Source organism: Letharia lupina, assembly GCF_014066315.1.
Source record: "Letharia lupina isolate WasteWater1 chromosome Unknown contig_18, whole genome shotgun sequence".
Taxonomy (NCBI): Eukaryota; Fungi; Ascomycota; class Lecanoromycetes; order Lecanorales; family Parmeliaceae; genus Letharia; species Letharia lupina.
In genome coordinates this window covers 308516-325600 of record NW_023502987.1, presented here as the reverse complement: position 1 = coordinate 325600, position 17085 = coordinate 308516, and the positions used below count along the sequence as shown (strand labels likewise).

Sequence of the window (17085 nt, the reverse complement as noted above, 5' to 3'; positions counted from 1 at the left end):
TGTCAAGCATGAGATTTGCCGGGTCGTGGGGCAAAAGCGCTAAAGAAAGCTCGCTAAAGAACCCTGGATCTTGGCATCCTCGTCATTTTCAACGGACGGTCAGAAGCACAAAAGAAGTCACTGCCCAGCAGTAATCAATGCCATGACGATGTGATAAAATGCCAGATTCCAGCGCTTCTTATTCAAACATATCGACGCATTGACCTTGCTATTCAAAATCATACACCACCAACGCCTGAGTCCCTAGCATCTTCTCCCGGAGTAGTACCACTTTCTCTTCGTCGAATGCAACCCAGCCATGGGTGACAGTCGAATCGTCAAATGCTTGCTCTCGCATGAACCTAGGGCCGGCAACAGCACCAATGTCGGCTCTCGATGTGTTTTCTATTTTCGTCTCAGAGGTAGCCCTCTTAGGACGTACTCGTACGCTAGCTTCGCCTGCAGCTGCCCGTTTTCGGGATGTGCTCGAAGACATCCCACCTTCCAGCTCCCATACCCGTAGCTCGTTACCTCGTGCACTGACAGAGACAGCCTTGCCACGGTCACCAACCTGAGCTCCAGAAACGGAAGAAGTGTGGCCCCACAGCCGGCTTCCCACACCTACGCTCAGCTCCTCAGCATTTGATGTTACCATATAAAGTGTGAGCGTGTTATCCGGGTGAGCTGATAATAGATAAGGATGATTGTATGAAAGAGACGTCGGTTTACTGCCAAGAGCCATCCTCACGCCTGTAACGACTCGTTGATCCAAAGTGGTCGTACTGTAATTGTGCACTGACCGATCCAGTTGTGGATTCGACGGTGGCGATAGAGCACCTCGAGTCGCTGCAGATGCCACACGAGAATCAATGATGGTGCCATCTGGTGTTATACGGATCTCTTGCAATCCAACGGACCATCCAGACGTCCAAGTGGGCATTGCATAAGCTATCGAAGCAACGATGCTAGTTGATGAAGCCCTGATGGCAAGTGATATTGGAGGATAGGCTGTCTGCGACCTCAACGAGGATATCAAGGTCGGAGGCCGCATCATTGCATCATCGTCTACCTCTCCCTTGTTCACACCAGAGCCACCTAGATCTTCTTGGGCGTCTCCGTGAGAATTTTTCACAAGGATTTTAGGCTCCTTAGTGAAGATGGAACCCATGTTGTTTCTTCTGCCGGAACTCGACTCGAGATTGCTCATGATTTCCTCTGGTTCATGACCAAAGCGATATAGGGATAGTAGAGGTGCTCCAGTCATGGTCAGTAAATACGGTGAAGCGTACGCAATGGCATGAATCGCGCCGTTCCTGGATGGAGCATGCACATATCGGCATGCAAATCTCCTCTCATTCCGCTGTAGTGTGTAGATCGCAAAGCTGCCATCATCATACCCAACCGATATATTCACTCGATCCTTTCTTGACTGTGCTCCATCGATTGACAAAGATGTCGGACCAGCACTGCGATCATCCTTGCCCCTGTAAAATGGCGTGGTAGCAATCAGCCGATCAATTCCCTTCAGCACCCACGCTCTCAAACCAGCGACTGGGTCCGCAGTCACAACTATGTCCTCATGCAAGCGTACTAGCAGTGGAGGTTGTGAAGGGTGTTCTGCAAGTTGGGTTTCGCTGACATTTGCGCTGCCCCTTGACCAGTTATGGCGTAGCTTGTATTGTCTCTTCCAATTGGTCACGCTTCCTCTCCTTACAAGATGGTCATCATCAAGCCATTTAGATATCTTGGACGAGTAGTATAAAGACTTTGGGGACTGTTCCTGGTCTCGAACGCCTGGTATTCGAGAAGCCCGGGGGCGAACAAAGCGGTCGTAGAAAAGAGCCTTCCACAGTTGGAGGTCACCAGCCAAGGAGTTGAGGCGGTGAGAAAGTCTGCACGGTCAGCTATGAGTTTCGGAGTAACGTTCTGCAGGCGCACCTTTGGCAGAGAACAAGGTCTGAGACTGATAGGTAGGAGAGAGTTCTTATGAGAAGCTCATCGCTCAAGTGTGACAGTCTGTCTGGATCGCTAGGACGTAGACGCTTTGCTGGGCGGTCGTCTGTTTCTTGATCCTCATGAGAGCGCTTTGCCATTGCAGCTTCTCACGACGGAGAGATACCGTAGAATCGGTCGAAGTGGAAGTAAGGAAGTTCTGCCTCTTTCTCGGCAAGCATCCCGGCTTCGGAGATAAGATAACTACAACCCGAACGTTGGTCGCGTCTCTACAAAGAGCGCGTCCACAAACAATTAAAACCCCCACCTTGAGGATGAATTAGCATACTCGCAACGAAGGGGGAAGGGCAGGAGCCCCAGCTTATTTCAATGGAGTCACCCGAGGGACCGAAGGCTGAGATCCGGCATACCGTCAGAAAGCACCTGGAGGATTTCGAACATCGTTTGACTGGAGAGTTCACCGAAAAGCTCACGGAGCGTAAGCGTTCCTGTATGTGGTGGAGAGGTTGAAGATGTGGGCTAATTGCATGGGATGCCCTCAGGTGACAAAATTTACTCGGTTGAAAGAAGCAACTATCTACAAGAGATTGATGCTCTGCGAATAAAAGTGGCAAGGACCGAGGAATTAGAAGCGGAAAATAAGAAACTCAAAGCGGAGCTCGAAGAAGTCAGACAGCGGCACCGAGAGCACTCAAACATTGGTAGCCACGGTGGTAATAGCGAAGCGTATCGATCAAGTGCTACATTTAAGACCGAGACTAAGACTGAGAATCTGTCCGTTGACATTGAAGAGTACAATCGAGTCAAAGAGGATTTGATCAAGCTTGGAAGTGACTATGGAAAACTTGTCTGGGCCCGAGAGCACCTGGAGACAAAGGTTCGGGAGCAAAAGGATTCCCTCAGACAGTGGAAAGAATATCGAAAGAGTTGGATATTGAAACATCCCAATAAGCGGCTCGGTCATCTACGGCCTAGCTCTACGAGAGCCAGCCCACTAACAACAGCGGAACAACGCAGATCTTCAAGTGCTCCCGCTCCGCCAGCACTCCCCGAGGCTCTCACTCCTTCTCTTAGTGGTTTTTCTAGGTCTCTATCTCCTAATCACAATGCACTAGCAGATCCAAAAGAAACAGAATACCGGCACGATCAGGTCTTTGAACATCATAGCAGGGACTGGGGATCACGGTCAGACGAGACTAGCATATTGCAAGCTGGGCATAAGGTCGCCACTGCGTCAGATTCTGGGGATGTTACCGAGGCTACTCCTGAGTCTGAAGGGCAAGCGGAGCCAATTAAAATCGAGCCAGCCACTGGTGGTAGTTCACCCATCATAGTATTCGAACGATCATTAAAGCGAAGGCATTCTGCGAGGAGTAGTGCCCAAAACATCCACGTGCATGAGGATGATCAACGCCATTTGGGAGCAGCTCCCCGGACCTTCCCCCCTAAAGACGAGCAATTTTCAAGTCCAATACCAGTTCCACCTCTCCTTCATTTGAATGGACCCCATGACAGTCTTGACTTGGACGATGTGGGAGGCCATCTCGATACGCCGAGGAAGAGGCAACGAATGGCGCAGGAACGGCTTAGGTCCTCAATGATGGTAACTTTGACAGCAGCGCAGGACGAAGAAGACAAGCTAGATGATATGACGGCGGCCCAATATCCTCGACATTTAGATGACGAGCACTCCGATATCGAGGGCGAGCGAGACAAGCAAGCCAGCTCATCCACAGAAAAGTATACCACCCTACCCGAGAAAACAGCAGATGACAAGAAGAAAGTTCGCAGAGATGAGAGGATGGCCCGACAACACGCCCACAATGATCGGATTCATCAACGGCTAGAGGCCGCTGAGAAGAGGAACCCCATTCTCGACCTTCCCAGGTCCTCATCTCCGATTACCAACGAGCCTGCCCAACAACCCCACACGCCTAACGACCCTCGAGAAGTCGGGCAACGAAAACCCCAATTGGCTAGCCCTGTTATTCTACAGTCTAGAGATGTCAATGCCTCTGTTTTACCGAGGACCAGCGATCCATCCGCAAATCGAAAGCGGCCCTGTCCTCCAAGTCGCCAAGATCGCGGTGCAGCCTATATGGCAGTCTTAGCTGAAGACGGAGAAAGACTGTCTTCCAACTGTGATGCACTTAAGACTGGGAAGATTCTTGGGGACGTGCAAAATAATTCGCATGGGCCTGCGGATAAGGAACCCAAAGCGCCACCTACCCACCATCGCCTCGGGGCTCTATTGACCAAACCCTCTCCTGAGAAGTCGCTCCTCATATCCGAAGAGTCTGTTGCCCATGTCTCTCCTGATCAGGCATGGTCAAAGACGCCAATTCCCCAGTCAGTGTATCATAAAAGGTCCAAAGCTCCAGCTACACCTCGAAGCCTCCCGGCCAAGAGATCTGAGCTCAACCATTGCCCAGGAAATAAATCCGAACTGGCAAATTTTAGCGAGTCAGCGCAAGCCGTGACTAAAAGAACAAAGAATCTCCCAGCATTTCGCAAGGCCCCACTGGTAGACTACTCGGAAACCCGGCCAGAGCAGGAACCTCTCCGAACGCGACCAGTAGATCGCCTCGGCCTGCAAGATTTCAAGTTAAATCCCTCTTATAGTGACTACGCATATCACGAGACCGTCCGCAGACACGATGAGAAGAAGTCTCTCTCCGGTTGCACCGACCGTCACTGTCTAAGATGCAAGGAGCTTCGGAAATATATTACCGATAGCGGATATAACACGGCTCAGAAGCCGGGAGAAAGCGAAGACGAGGCGGACTGGCGTCTGATGCAAGAGTTTCTTGGAGACAACCACCGCCAGTTGAGGAGTATGTCCTCGAAGGAGAGGTCGGATCTCTTGATTGAAGCAAAGGTTAAAGAATTTGCCAATCGATATGGTTGTCATAGACAGGCCTTTCCACGGGCACGAGAGGCTCCAGGGCTTTGGGAAGTGGACTTTCCGACTACCCAAGAGGAAGCGGACAATCGGGCTGCCGCGGACATAATGGAGCGAGAGAAAGTGCAAGAAAGATATTGGGAGGCGATTAGGCCGAAGGGAAAGTGGATTTTTGCAGACGAATAGGGAGAAGAGGGAGTTCTGGTACTGCTGCTTTCTCGTCTAGCATCTTATGAGCTGGAGTTTTGGTAGCTTTTGGCATGGCCGGTTCCTCGGTGGACGATCACGTTGATGGCATTTGTGCTCATGACTTCCACGTTGTTTCAGAGCTAGACGCCTCTTGGCTCGTTGCATGTGGGCTGAAGCTACGTGTATCATAGTGAACAGTTAACACCAAGTCACAATTCAATCGCTCTGACAATACTCTGCAAATGTCTCAGACCGATCGAAATAGTTCTGGGGCCGATATTTTGGGAACTTCCTCTTCATCACTGGGCGAGTTGACTAAAATATAGTCGGCTGCGGATTGATCTGAGACTGCTGATATCCGGGGCTGCTCTGCCCCTCTTGAGCAGAAGGATCGATTGCTTTTGGCAGTATGGAAATGGACATGTCTCAGGGCCTGCAACCGGTGGTCCGGTAGCCGTAGTAGCGTAAGTATGGAATCGAGATCAAGGTCATGCATTCACAATTCTTCAGGCTTGAGGGAGGATGAGAGAATTCGACAGGGAGGTCTCTGGTGCCTGTTTAGGTTTGAGAAGTTTGAAAGCGACGAGGCTTTTTTGGGTTTCAATACTAGGGTGTTTCAAACGTGAGAGGTGGGAGATAGGCTGGATTTGGGGGTTCGAGTCGCTTTCCCTTGTTGTGGCGGCTGGGGTTTGTGAGACAGGGAGGAGATATAGAAGGTCGGGTTCACATTCACAAACCCGAGGTTCGGTAGGTTAAGGAACAAGGAGAAGAAGCAAGTTGACCTCACGGATTGTGCTAGGGGTTTTCGAATGTTCTGATGACCAAAGCATAGAATATTAAGGGATGCAGGAACGCTGGACACAACGTTTCCATTGAAACTTGAGTAGTCTCGGCTTGTTTCCGACAGCCAAGTTGCTCTCGTACCTTCATAGTTGCAACGTGCCTAGACTTGACCAAACAAGGAATGTAACAAGATCACGAGTCATGCGCCCAACCCAGGGTCCCTGGGTTTTGAATGATTTGCAATTGATCACATGCTCAGGATGCCGGAGGGAGACCTTGTGCAGGAAACACCGACCTGATCCACCTATCAGAGCTCGCTCACCGTGATTGCATGAGACCGTCTCAAACCCTCAAGGGTTCAAGGACAGTCCGTCAAGAGCATAGCGAGAAAGGCTCTTTAGGCAAGGCGCCGTCAAATGTGTGGGGCCAGACTAGGGAAGGTGGACGTCATGGAAGAAGGTCAAGCCGGCATCGCCGCCCTGAGCCCTGAGTCTGGAAGTCTGCGCAGACTGCTGCTCTTGGTCACATGTCAGCAGTGAATTCGAACATGATTGGTCTAGTCTCATCGAGCCTGCCTTACGGAGACAGTGCAACAGGTGTAAAGCGGCAGGATCGAGTGCATTGATGGCCTGAGATAGTCAGCTTTGTCAGGATAACTCAAAGCATTCGGGGCTCTGACTAATTGACAAAAACGGGGTAATCCTCACGCTAGGCCCTTCGGGTTGCAGATGTGCTAGCCATCTCATCACCCTACCTAACCACGATGCACGCTAGGCTAGAGTTCGAGGCCCCCTGTAGCCGAGACAATACTATGCGGTAGAAAAGCCTGTTGCCAAAGCCCCAAAGCAGGAGGGGGAGGCTAAGGAAAGATAGATAACACCATCCACGAGTAGGAGCCGCGCTTGGCTCTACCAGACCTGTCACATTCTCCCTCAGTCTTTATAAGAGGAGACCTCACACCCACTCAGAAAGAGAATCTTGACAAGAACATAGCACAGGAGACGAGGACCCGTTTCTTGCAGGAGGGTACGACTTTGATCATTCAAAAGTTGGATGTGTATAGCTGGACTGCTGCCTCAACATATCAGAAGCCTCATCAGTACGTCCCGCAAACAGCTGTCTCCAAGCTCAACAGACAGCATCCTGACCGTGTGAGAACAGTGTCTAAAGATATCGAGCAGATCTCGGCTGTCCTACATGCTTACCAAGATGCCCTCAACAACGCAAGCGTTGAAGACGCCGTGAAGCTCTACACTCAAGATGGCATCGTCATGCCCCAACACTCGCCCTCGTTCGTCGGCATTGCCAACGTGCGCAAGGCCTACGAAAGCTTCTTCGAGATCATCAAATTCGATGTCAAATTCGACATCCAGGAGGTCATGCCTGTCAGCCCTGAATACGCCTTCGCTCGTAAGCAATGAGCAGGACCTATGCACAAACCCTGGGGGCTGACCAAATGCAGGTACTAACTCCGCTGGTACAACTGTCGTGAAAGGTCGTGGCAAAGGGAACGAGGCCAATCAGGAGCTGTTCGTCTTCAAAAAAGTTGGCGGCGAATGGAAGATCGCACGCTACTGTTTCTCGACAACCAATCCTCCTCCGAAGTAAGAACATGTTGGATGGGTCACCAGGGATGACATGAGGATTTGAAATGTGACTCCAGGCCGACGAAGCTTACTTTGAAATGACAAATTGAAAGGGAAAGGATTGGCAATGGAAGACTGGCTGGTTGGCATGGGTTCTATGCTTCTGCAGCGGAGGATCGATGTAGCCTAGCCAAGAACAAGTATGACAGCCCGTTGATCTCGGCTGCCATGTGTCTCGATCGTAAGTGTTGCAAGCGATGGCGTGTTTTCAACATTGGTACCAGAGCAACAAGTCAAGGAGAGCTTCAGGGTTCTGGCCAGGAAAGCAGAACGTCCGACGTCTGGTCACCTAGTCTAGCTGTATTGCTGATCAACCTTTTGAACTTATCTCCATCGTTGGGGAGGGGCGAAAGCAGTCCACGACAAGGCAGCTTGCTGCTTGTACACTGTTTGGGATAGCATTCGTGTGATGTGTGAGGGATTGGCAATTATGACAATAGAACTCTGACCCGATCTAGGGAGCTTTGTAATGCATCTAAATGAGCGCTATGGATAAGCTGATGCAGCTCAATGCATCACGAAGGTCGGGGTACCTTACGGTTGGTCTACATGTTCAATTGAAGTGGTTTGGTTGCAATGATTTGACAGGGTTAGCGTTGATATCGGCGGAACTAGCAAGCCTAGCGGCAGATGCAGCCTTATCCTTCTTGGCGCCGATCGTTCTTACAAAGCAGATTTCAAACAACCCTCAACGCATCTTTCAAGCGTTACAAATCACCAAACCGTGTGAAATATTTCTAAGCCTTGGAGATGGAAGACAATCAATCACTAATGCGCGGGGTTTGGGCATCTACCCCACGTCGACCCGTCGAGGCTGAGGAGTCAACGTTTGAGTGCAGAAACTCAAGATGGGCCTCGTCCGCACTCCCTCCCATGTCCACAGACTTCCGCTCTCTCGCTCTTTGACCGACACCCTGGACTGTTATTGCCACAATGTCGTCTACTACACCTACCGAAGTTGTCTCGAAGCTTCTCAAGAACACACTCAATCCCGAGGTCAGTCCGCTTCTTATTCGTGCCCAATCGCAGAACCGCTGGATATTGACCGCCTAGTAGGTAGTCAGAGAGCTCGTTGCCCCAGATGCAACTTATGTATCACTCAACTACGACAACCCTGATCTTACCAAGATCCTGCCGTACGCAGGTAGCCATACAAAAGGTACCAGGCTATCTTGCCTGCCTTAAGTGGCTGTGCTTACGACTGTCCCAGCCGGCCCACAGGCCATTATCGATACCTTTGCCACCGTCAATCGAATCTGGGCCAACGAAGCCTTTGAGATCCAGACCCTTTTTGGCGCTGGGGAAGATGTAGCGGTCTTTGGCAGTTTCACCTATCGCTCGAGATCCTTGGGACAGGTGTCCGTCAGTCCGTTTTCGATCTGGTGTAAGGTCAACGAAGACGGAAAGGTGACATACATGCAATTCATGGAAGACACTCTCGGATCGACCGATAGTTTCAAAAAAGGGGGACAGAAGCAATATGTTGTGTTCGAAGAGAAGGGAGAGATTGAGATCTAGTTGAATGTGGAAAGGGGGTTCAGGCATTTGCTGAACATGATGGGAGAGTTCCGTCTTATGTGGTCTTGTACCGCTGGGATTGGTAGCAATGGCTTCTTGTCGTCTGAAGGGATCAGCCCTTGAGACGCCGAGCTCGCTACAATTTTTCGAGTTTTTTATTGCATTTGGGTACCAGCCTCTTCAGAATTCAACAGGCCTAGTCCCGAACGCTTTCAATACACCTTCACATTTATCAAGCCGTCCAATATGCCAAAGGTTCAGCTCTCAACAATCATGAGACAACTATACCCCGGGTGTTCTTCCCTCAATCCTCCATACTTGTAAAAGCATCCATGAAACATGCAGCGTTACAATTGGCTCTCATCTATAGTCCTATCAGCTTCCTCTGCTGACGCCATGACCCATGCTTCGATTTGGAGGAGGCTGGGAAGCAGACCACCAACAGATTGATTAGGGTTACGATAAGGCTGAAGAGGGATAATGATATAATGATTTTCGGTCTAGACCCGAGGGCCCCACTTCTCCAATCACCCTTCCGCGTGGCTTCCTGGCAGACTGATAATACTCTAATAATGTCAGCTTCCAAGATTCCAATCTCGCAACTTCCACTGATTATTGGGAGAGCTCGAATGCTAGTCCAGAAAGTCTATCACTCTCCTTCCCACATTATTGCCCAATGACGCTAGATATGCTCTCTATTCACAAACCTCCACATTCCCCTTCGAAAGCAGCGGTCAGACTTGTCCATCAATGACTTTCCGAATGCAGGCTTTGCCCTTCACACTGCCAAGATGGTGACTCCAGTCTACCTTCCATGCGTCCTCTTCTTGCTCTCTCTCCACTACTGCTTGACCTCGGCCCAAAATAGCGTTGGAAGCTTCTTCACAGCAATCTACCTCAATGGCGCTCCTGTCGCCTCCTACCAAACATCCTGCTCCAACATGGGCCAATCGCAATACTGCTGCAATTCTGGTCAATCATGCGCCTGGGACGATGCAGGGAAAGTCGCGTGTTGCGCGTCTGGGTACAACTGTCAGGGTAGCGCATACAGCTCCAATGCAGGCGCTGCAGGGCAATATTATACCTCGTCATCATCAACATGGAGTCAAGCGGAGCAAACCACGACCGTCTACGAAAGTGCCAGTCAGAACTGCAATTGCGAATCGTCGACCGCGCCGAACGTCGTCCCAATTGTCCCCGTGACAGAGACGACTGTCGAGTCTTACTACTCTCCAACGACAACGAGTTACTACAGCCCCACCACATCAGTATACTCTCCCTACACGACGACTACAACAGCGGCAGCAGGACAAGAGGCGGAGGTGACGAGCTCGGGCAGTTGTTCAACGGGATACAAAACCATAGTAGAGGCGAACGTTGGTGCCCCCACACGAACCGTGGGCTGTTATGTCATCATCAACGAGGGCGGGAAGCGGACGAGGGGCCAAGGGGGCGGAGTGGAGGTGTTGCTGGGGGCTATGAGCTTTTTGGCCGTCGTAACAAGCATGCTGTAGCAATGACAACGATCTATCTGTACACAAGCTCAGCCGGAAGCGCCCGGAGGGTCCACCCACCCACCACACCTCGCTTTGCCCAACTTCTCCACGTCGAGTTTGCCCGGATGACACGTGAATCCTTCGGCGCTTCGCTAGCCGTTGCCAATATGAGCAGTTGCACCACAGATTAGAGTCCGCGTGCTACTCTAGCCGTCAGCCTCACGTTTGCCTCATTCCCTTAGAGCGTGCTAAGCTTCATTCTTCGCTAACCGTAGCTAAGACCCTTTTGCTTACTATCTAAGCACGCTAAGGTATGAAATCTTCAGATAGCACACCTAAGCGTAGATTCCTAAATTATAATTAATTTATCTTATTTTTGCCGTCGATTGTTATATTATTTATATTAAACTATTTTAAATTTAATATATAATCTTTATAAGATATATTTAACGTATATAAGAAATTAAAAATATATATATAAGTTTTCTTTAAAAAAAATCTTTACTTACGAGTTTTTAATCTTTTTTTAACTTAGTTTTAATACTATTTAACGTTTAATTTATATTTTTTAAAAAAAATATAATAATTCATTTTAATTAAACTAGTCGAGTAAGATTAAAATTTTATAAGATAATATTTTAAAAAGGTATCGAAATTTATATTTTATTTTATATTATATCTTTTTAATCTCTAGAAAATAATATTAAGATCTTAATAGATTTAATAGATTTATATATATAACGATATCGAATACTTATATATAATATTTAATTTTAATACTATTAAATTTTAAAATAAGCTTTAAAGTATTATATATATAGATTTTTTATTAATAGAAAATAGAAGCTAGCTATTAATATATTTCATCGTATAACACTCAAAAATCGATACTCGATCTAAACAAATTTCGGTTTTTCTGATCCGAAGGGGCTTAGTGACGGGCTAGGCTGGTCTAAGGGACTGAGGCAACCCGACCATGTGCGGGAGTGTGGGAGGTCGATTACAACTGTATTTCTTGGAACGGCATAGTGCGAGAGTGTGTACCTTAGCTTATGGCGGCATCCCACCACTACATAGCTGATGCTCACACCGTCCTCCCAACACCACACTGACAGCAGCAATGGAGGCAACTTTTGACTCTCCGCAAAGTGCACCAGCGGTGCCTACGATACCAGGGCATCAGGAAGTCGAACATGAAGCAATCGTCACGCGAGGGAAGAGCCAACCGGGTACCATTGGAGCTTGTGATGCCTGCCGGCTAAGGAAAGTGCGATGTCTTGCCAATGAGGATTCGAGGTCCTCGAAATGCCAACGTTGTGCGAGAGCAAGCAGAGAATGTGTACGATCCCTACCAATCCAATACCGTACTGCTCATGTCGAAACGCGACAGCCTTGGGGAAGTGCAGAAGCTAATGACTTTATAGGTTTACACTACGCACAGCAAGACCCGCCGCCGAAAAAGAACGGATACAAGGGTAAAGGAGCTTGAACAACGGGTTGCGGAGATGAGCTTCCTTTTGGAACACGGGAGGAGTAGCTCCACACCGTCAAGTTTCGAGAAAGAGGACGAGATCGTCGATACTCACGGGATGAATAGCGACATCGGAAGGGTCCGTTCATTCTCGAACAGCAGTCTCAGTCCAGGAGCAGCTACCAAAGACGATACGTGCGTGAGCCATGGCAAACAGCAAGGACTACCGCAGAACCCCGCCTCGTCCCACCAGGTCTGGGAACAGAACACGGAAGTTCCCAAGTCAATATCGATTCTGCCGGACGTAATCGATCGTGGCATACTGAACATGGCCAAGGCTACGGAGTTGTATCAAACATATCTCGATGTACTTCTGCCACAATATCCGGCAGTTCCACTAAGCTACAATGTGGCCGAGCTTAGATCGAAAAAACCTATCCTCTTCTTGGCTGTCCTGGCGGCAGGTTCAGGATCATCAGATCCGTCCTTGAATCGTAGACTGAACCAGGAGATCCAAAGGGTATATGCCACGAAAGTGTCAATCCAGGGTCTCAAGTCGCTCGAGCTGGTACAGTCTCTTTTGGTTTCGATTCTCTGGACTTACCCTCCAGACAAGTTTGAGGACCTGAAGTTCCATCAACAGATACACATGGCAGCTACGATGGCATTGGATTTGGGGCTCGCTAACAAGCCAAAGGGGAACTCGATGGGGCAGCAACCCTCCAAAGTGCTCTCTGCCGGGGACAATCCCGATTTGGCGGAGGATCAAGGGTCCACGAGCCTGCCAACGAGATTTCCCGGCGGGCAGCCTTTCGATGTTTCTTATGATACAGAGTCTGCAAACCATGTGATGTCCCCGAAGAAGCATTTGCCGGATAGTGGTTCCTTAGACTGCCGCCGAGCATTGTTGGCGTGTTACCTGTTCTGTGCTTCGGTATCTATGAGTCTGCGCCTTCCAAACTTCATGCGTTATTCTTCTTGGATGGCGGATTGCTCTGAAGTCCTGAGAACATCCCCAGACGCTGCGCCTACTGACAAGCGATTTGTGGCATGGGTCCAGCTACAACGTCTCGTTGAGGAGTGCGGAACAAATTTCGCATTAGACAGCCCTGATGATACGGTCAGCTTGGCAGATGAGCGCGCTCAGCTCATGCTTCAGAGCTATGAGAAGCAATTGGAAGCATGGAGGCAACATGCTGTTAGCAATGACAACATCATGAACCGTTAGTCGTCCCCCACATTGGCTTCCAAGAATTGGTGCTAACGCTCGTTCAGCTTTCCTGGAGATCACCTACCACGCTAATAACATTTACCTGCATGAAATTGCCCTTCACCCTGATCACGACGCCGAAGACTTTAAACCACCATTTTCTGTAGCGGTGAATGATTCCATGCCACACACCCCAACAGGAACTCCGACTCCACCGTATATCAATGCGATCATTCAATGTATCTCTTCATCAGATGCCTTGATAAAGACCTTTTTGAACATAAGGTACGTAACATTCGAAGCACTTTGATCCTTGATTGTTACTATTTTCTGGGTCGTAAAACATATTTCGCGACCAAAGAAATTGTATCGCTACCCAGGAACTCCTAGTAAAACAGAAATTTTCTCGAAGGTTTACTGAGCTCGGTATCTTCTACAGCGTCCAACAGATCCGCGCAACCCCAACGCTCGTCTACGTCCGCGTAGTCTACGCTGTCGTCATTCTTATCAAACTATCCGTCAGTACAAGTACAACCGAGCTCGGAAAAGTGCTGAAATCCGAGGATATCAAGGTCTCACTCTACCTCGAGCAGCTTCTTATTCATCTTAGGGCGGTGGCCACCCTGGACGACCAAAATATACACACTCTTGGGGCCAAATTCCTCCAAATATTGACCAAAGTCAGGGTGTGGTTCCACCAACAAGGGAGGCCACACAGGCCAGCAAATGAGGAAATACGGTCGGCTGCAGGCTTTGAGCTTTCTAGACCAACGGAATTGACACGAGGAGACCCTTCACAATACACAGAAAAATTTAACTTTCGCAACGATTTTAGCAAGAATCCTACCATGGACACTACCGCGTGGCCCAATCAGTTCCAATCATCTAACGGCTACTCTGATGCGAATTACTCCTTGCAACCGTCTTGGAATGATATGGCCTTCGACTTCCCAATGGATCTCCACCCGAATCTATTCACGCATCTGATACAGGCTGACCAGACCCAGAATTATCAAGACAGCGAAACCTCGAACGTGGAGGTGTTCAACCAGATGGATTATCTCAATAACATGCCTGACTTCGGTAGCTGGCCCATGCAATGATGTGCGAGATTTTCTTGGTAAAGGGCGGTATGACTATATCGACAAGCTGTTCTGGATTTGTCCTAGTTCCAGTTATTTTGAAAAGTCAGTTGGGGACCTTGTAAATTTCTTCGGCTTGGATTTTGTTTAATAACCTTTATTTTGTCCAGCTCAGCGGTCTTCACTACTTCACTGCGGCATGTTTTGTCGGGAAATCTGTCCGGTCTCTGGTGGCTTGGAACGCTTGCTTCATTCACCGGCGAGTTACCCCCCACGCATGTTCCAACCTTCTTCCCTTTCTTGAACCACAGCATCCTATTTGGACAATGAAAATGCTATCGACCTTGACACATGATCTATTGGTGGATCCGCATGTACCTGGGTGCAACAAGGCTTTCTGTCTCCCTACCGAACAAGCCCCTATGTCATCGCACTATCCACAGTACTGCTCTCTACTTTTCCCATCTGCCATCTAAATTTACCTCCTATACCTGTCTCATGTTGGCCTTGTTCATCAACCGGCGGTTGAAAACCCTGAATACTTTGACATCTCTCTCGTGACTAATTCAAACTTCTCTGGCAGTTTCACTCTACTCATCAGCTCATTATGCCAAACAAGAGGCCACTAATTTGTATCTTCATTGTTAGTTGAGCTTGATGTTGAGTAAAATTCCTCTGCAATTACGTTTTCATGGCGGAATCGAGCAGCACAACGCGCAGAGTGAGCGCCATGAGTTGCAGGATTTCTACGATATATTAGGCAAGATTGAAGATTGAGGGAAGGTGCTAACCAAAGTCGTGAGATCCATTGCATCAACGGGGATCCTTTCTGGTGCCTCAATCCTTTTCACATCCAGCACAGATACCGCACCAGAAACATGCCATCCACAATTGTCATGTCGGTCAATCTCAAGATCAAACAGCTCTGCTATTATGTCATTCTTGAAGGCCACTACCCTACATATACATATTTTCACCAGCTCTGATGAAGCAGCGAATGGCTCTACCTTCCAAAGCTGACTTCCTGACTACGAGCTTTTTCACGCATGGGATGGGAAAGCTGGACGCCTCTAGTGACGAAGCTCAGCCGAGAGTACTTGAACCTGTCTGCACAAAATACTTAACCCATCACTTCCCCAAGAGTTGATTCCGTCTTCTGTGCATGTCTTCGTCCAGAATTATAATTTTTGCATCCTTACAAGCTCTTTCAACCCCAAGCATTGGTAACAAGATTCTACTGCCTGTTGGTGCTATAAGACCGCGAGGTTGGCGTACGTACAAACCTCTACGAAGGGAATTCCCACACCTCACCTGTCAATGTCAAGTCAACCTTCCCCCCGCACGTTTGTACCTCCTGGCCCCCACGGCCTTTGTGAATGCTAACAATCATACAGTGATAGGGACTAAGCCAAGGCCGTCTAGAGCTCCTCTCGTTCTCTCCTCGCGTTCAACTCCGACTGCCACGATCCGCTATACGCCAGATCAATGTGACTACATCGAGACCATCTCAGCAAATGGCAAATCCTCTCAGATACTTTGCTCCATCCACTATCATCGCTTTCGTCCCCACGACATCTTGTGGGCCATTACCGAACGTTTCATGAAATGCTCGATGAACTCAAATCTGTGGTCGAAGTGCCATTCTGCAGATTCGCGGTGGAGCATTACGAAAGTCATTACAAATACGTGTCATGCAATGTCTGTCACCTCAAAGATTATCTTGCTCGCGGCCATTATCTACCGACGCAAGGGCGTTTAATGGTAAATCTGGCAAAGGTTGTTCGGCTTTTAGCGGTGCAAGTGGTATGGGAAGAACATGGAATTCACCATGCCTCTTTGCATCCCCGAAGCTTCCATCCTAACAGAGATTGTGTTCATAAATTCTTCTTACAAACTTCCATACCTCCATCAGCATTTCGCAAACAATGTCAGCATTCTCCCAGCACAATCTCAGCGGCATAGGGATGAGTCGCACTTCCCAAAGACTGTAAGTTTTCTTTCTTTCAGCAACCCCGAGAGGATCATCAACAGAATACCTTGGTAGTGTTAGACGAAAGTCTGTTAGCACTGACCGCAATGGTGACAATTTACTTGTGACTCCACCCGCCTACAAATCATGGTGTTCCCGAACATCTATTGATGAGGTCTGCTATTGATCATGCCTGCCCTCATGGAATTCTCTAATACACAATCGTCTTTATGATCTTTTGGTTATTTCACAAGATATAAAGTTGTTCGAACGTCACATTGACGTATAAGTTTTCAATTGCAATCTCAACATCTACAACATCTACAACATAAACGGCCGCTAGCAATAGCTGATCCACAGTTCCTGCAGAATTTGATTGCTGTACCCTTCCCTGAAGAAAGACCACATCAGTCTAGCACACCTCATCTTCTCCAACATGGCATTTCACGAATCTCGCTAGTTGTAGGTCAGACAATGTCGTCAATGGACGCGATTCGAGAACGGAGCAGGGCCTTTACTTCACATCATCTCACCCTATTACAATTGGAGGTCAGCAATGACAATGAGAGGCACTTCGTTTTGTTTTGGAGTTGCAGACTACTTTCGTCATAGACACCGCAGACCCTTAAGATGTCACAAAACAATGGCGCAACAATTCATGGCTAAGGGGCTTCGGTCTCGAATCCTCGCCAACCTTGCTCCTTGCGAGCGGAAACGCTTCAAGCAATTGAGTGACGGTTTCCACTTGTGACACTTGCGTTGTTTTCCCTCACACAGAGACTGCCTGCAGACTCTAAGTTTCTTCAGTCTGTCCAAACAAGCCTCGAATGAACCGCTGGATCGAACGGCATTGCAGTGGTAAGCAGGCACAAAGCAAAATTGGAACC

The 17085-nt window shown here is 48.7% G+C and overlaps 5 protein-coding genes across 5 annotated transcripts; 4 read left to right on the top strand and 1 right to left on the bottom strand.

Annotated features, from left to right (window-relative positions):
• Positions 1 to 208: 208 nt before the first annotated feature.
• On the bottom strand, positions 209 to 2072 carry HO133_003619 (uncharacterized protein; the record flags this gene model as incomplete). The annotated part of the gene is made up of 2 exons (XM_037294541.1): positions 209 to 1871; positions 1918 to 2072. 2 exons carry the CDS (start codon positions 2070 to 2072, stop codon positions 209 to 211), a joined length of 1818 nt encoding a protein of 605 aa, XP_037149229.1.
• A 229-nt stretch (positions 2073 to 2301) lies between these two features.
• Positions 2302 to 5020, top strand: HO133_003618 (uncharacterized protein; the record flags this gene model as incomplete). The annotated part of the gene is made up of 2 exons (XM_037294540.1): positions 2302 to 2410; positions 2475 to 5020. The coding sequence occupies 2 exons, from the start codon at positions 2302 to 2304 to the stop codon at positions 5018 to 5020; spliced, it is 2655 nt and encodes an 884-aa protein (XP_037149228.1).
• Positions 5021 to 6255: 1235 nt separating this feature from the next.
• On the top strand, positions 6256 to 7414 carry HO133_003617 (uncharacterized protein; the record flags this gene model as incomplete). Its single annotated transcript, XM_037294539.1, has 3 exons — positions 6256 to 6304; positions 6743 to 7216; positions 7269 to 7414. 3 exons carry the CDS (start codon positions 6256 to 6258, stop codon positions 7412 to 7414), a joined length of 669 nt encoding a protein of 222 aa, XP_037149227.1.
• Positions 7415 to 8385: 971 nt separating this feature from the next.
• HO133_003616 (uncharacterized protein) lies at positions 8386 to 8970 on the top strand (the record flags this gene model as incomplete). The annotated part of the gene is made up of 3 exons (XM_037294538.1): positions 8386 to 8448; positions 8509 to 8611; positions 8663 to 8970. The coding sequence occupies 3 exons, from the start codon at positions 8386 to 8388 to the stop codon at positions 8968 to 8970; spliced, it is 474 nt and encodes a 157-aa protein (XP_037149226.1).
• A 2616-nt stretch (positions 8971 to 11586) lies between these two features.
• HO133_003615 (uncharacterized protein) lies at positions 11587 to 14250 on the top strand (the record flags this gene model as incomplete). The annotated part of the gene is made up of 4 exons (XM_037294537.1): positions 11587 to 11805; positions 11891 to 13160; positions 13213 to 13432; positions 13587 to 14250. 4 exons carry the CDS (start codon positions 11587 to 11589, stop codon positions 14248 to 14250), a joined length of 2373 nt encoding a protein of 790 aa, XP_037149225.1.
• Between the last annotated feature and the right edge of the window lie 2835 nt (positions 14251 to 17085).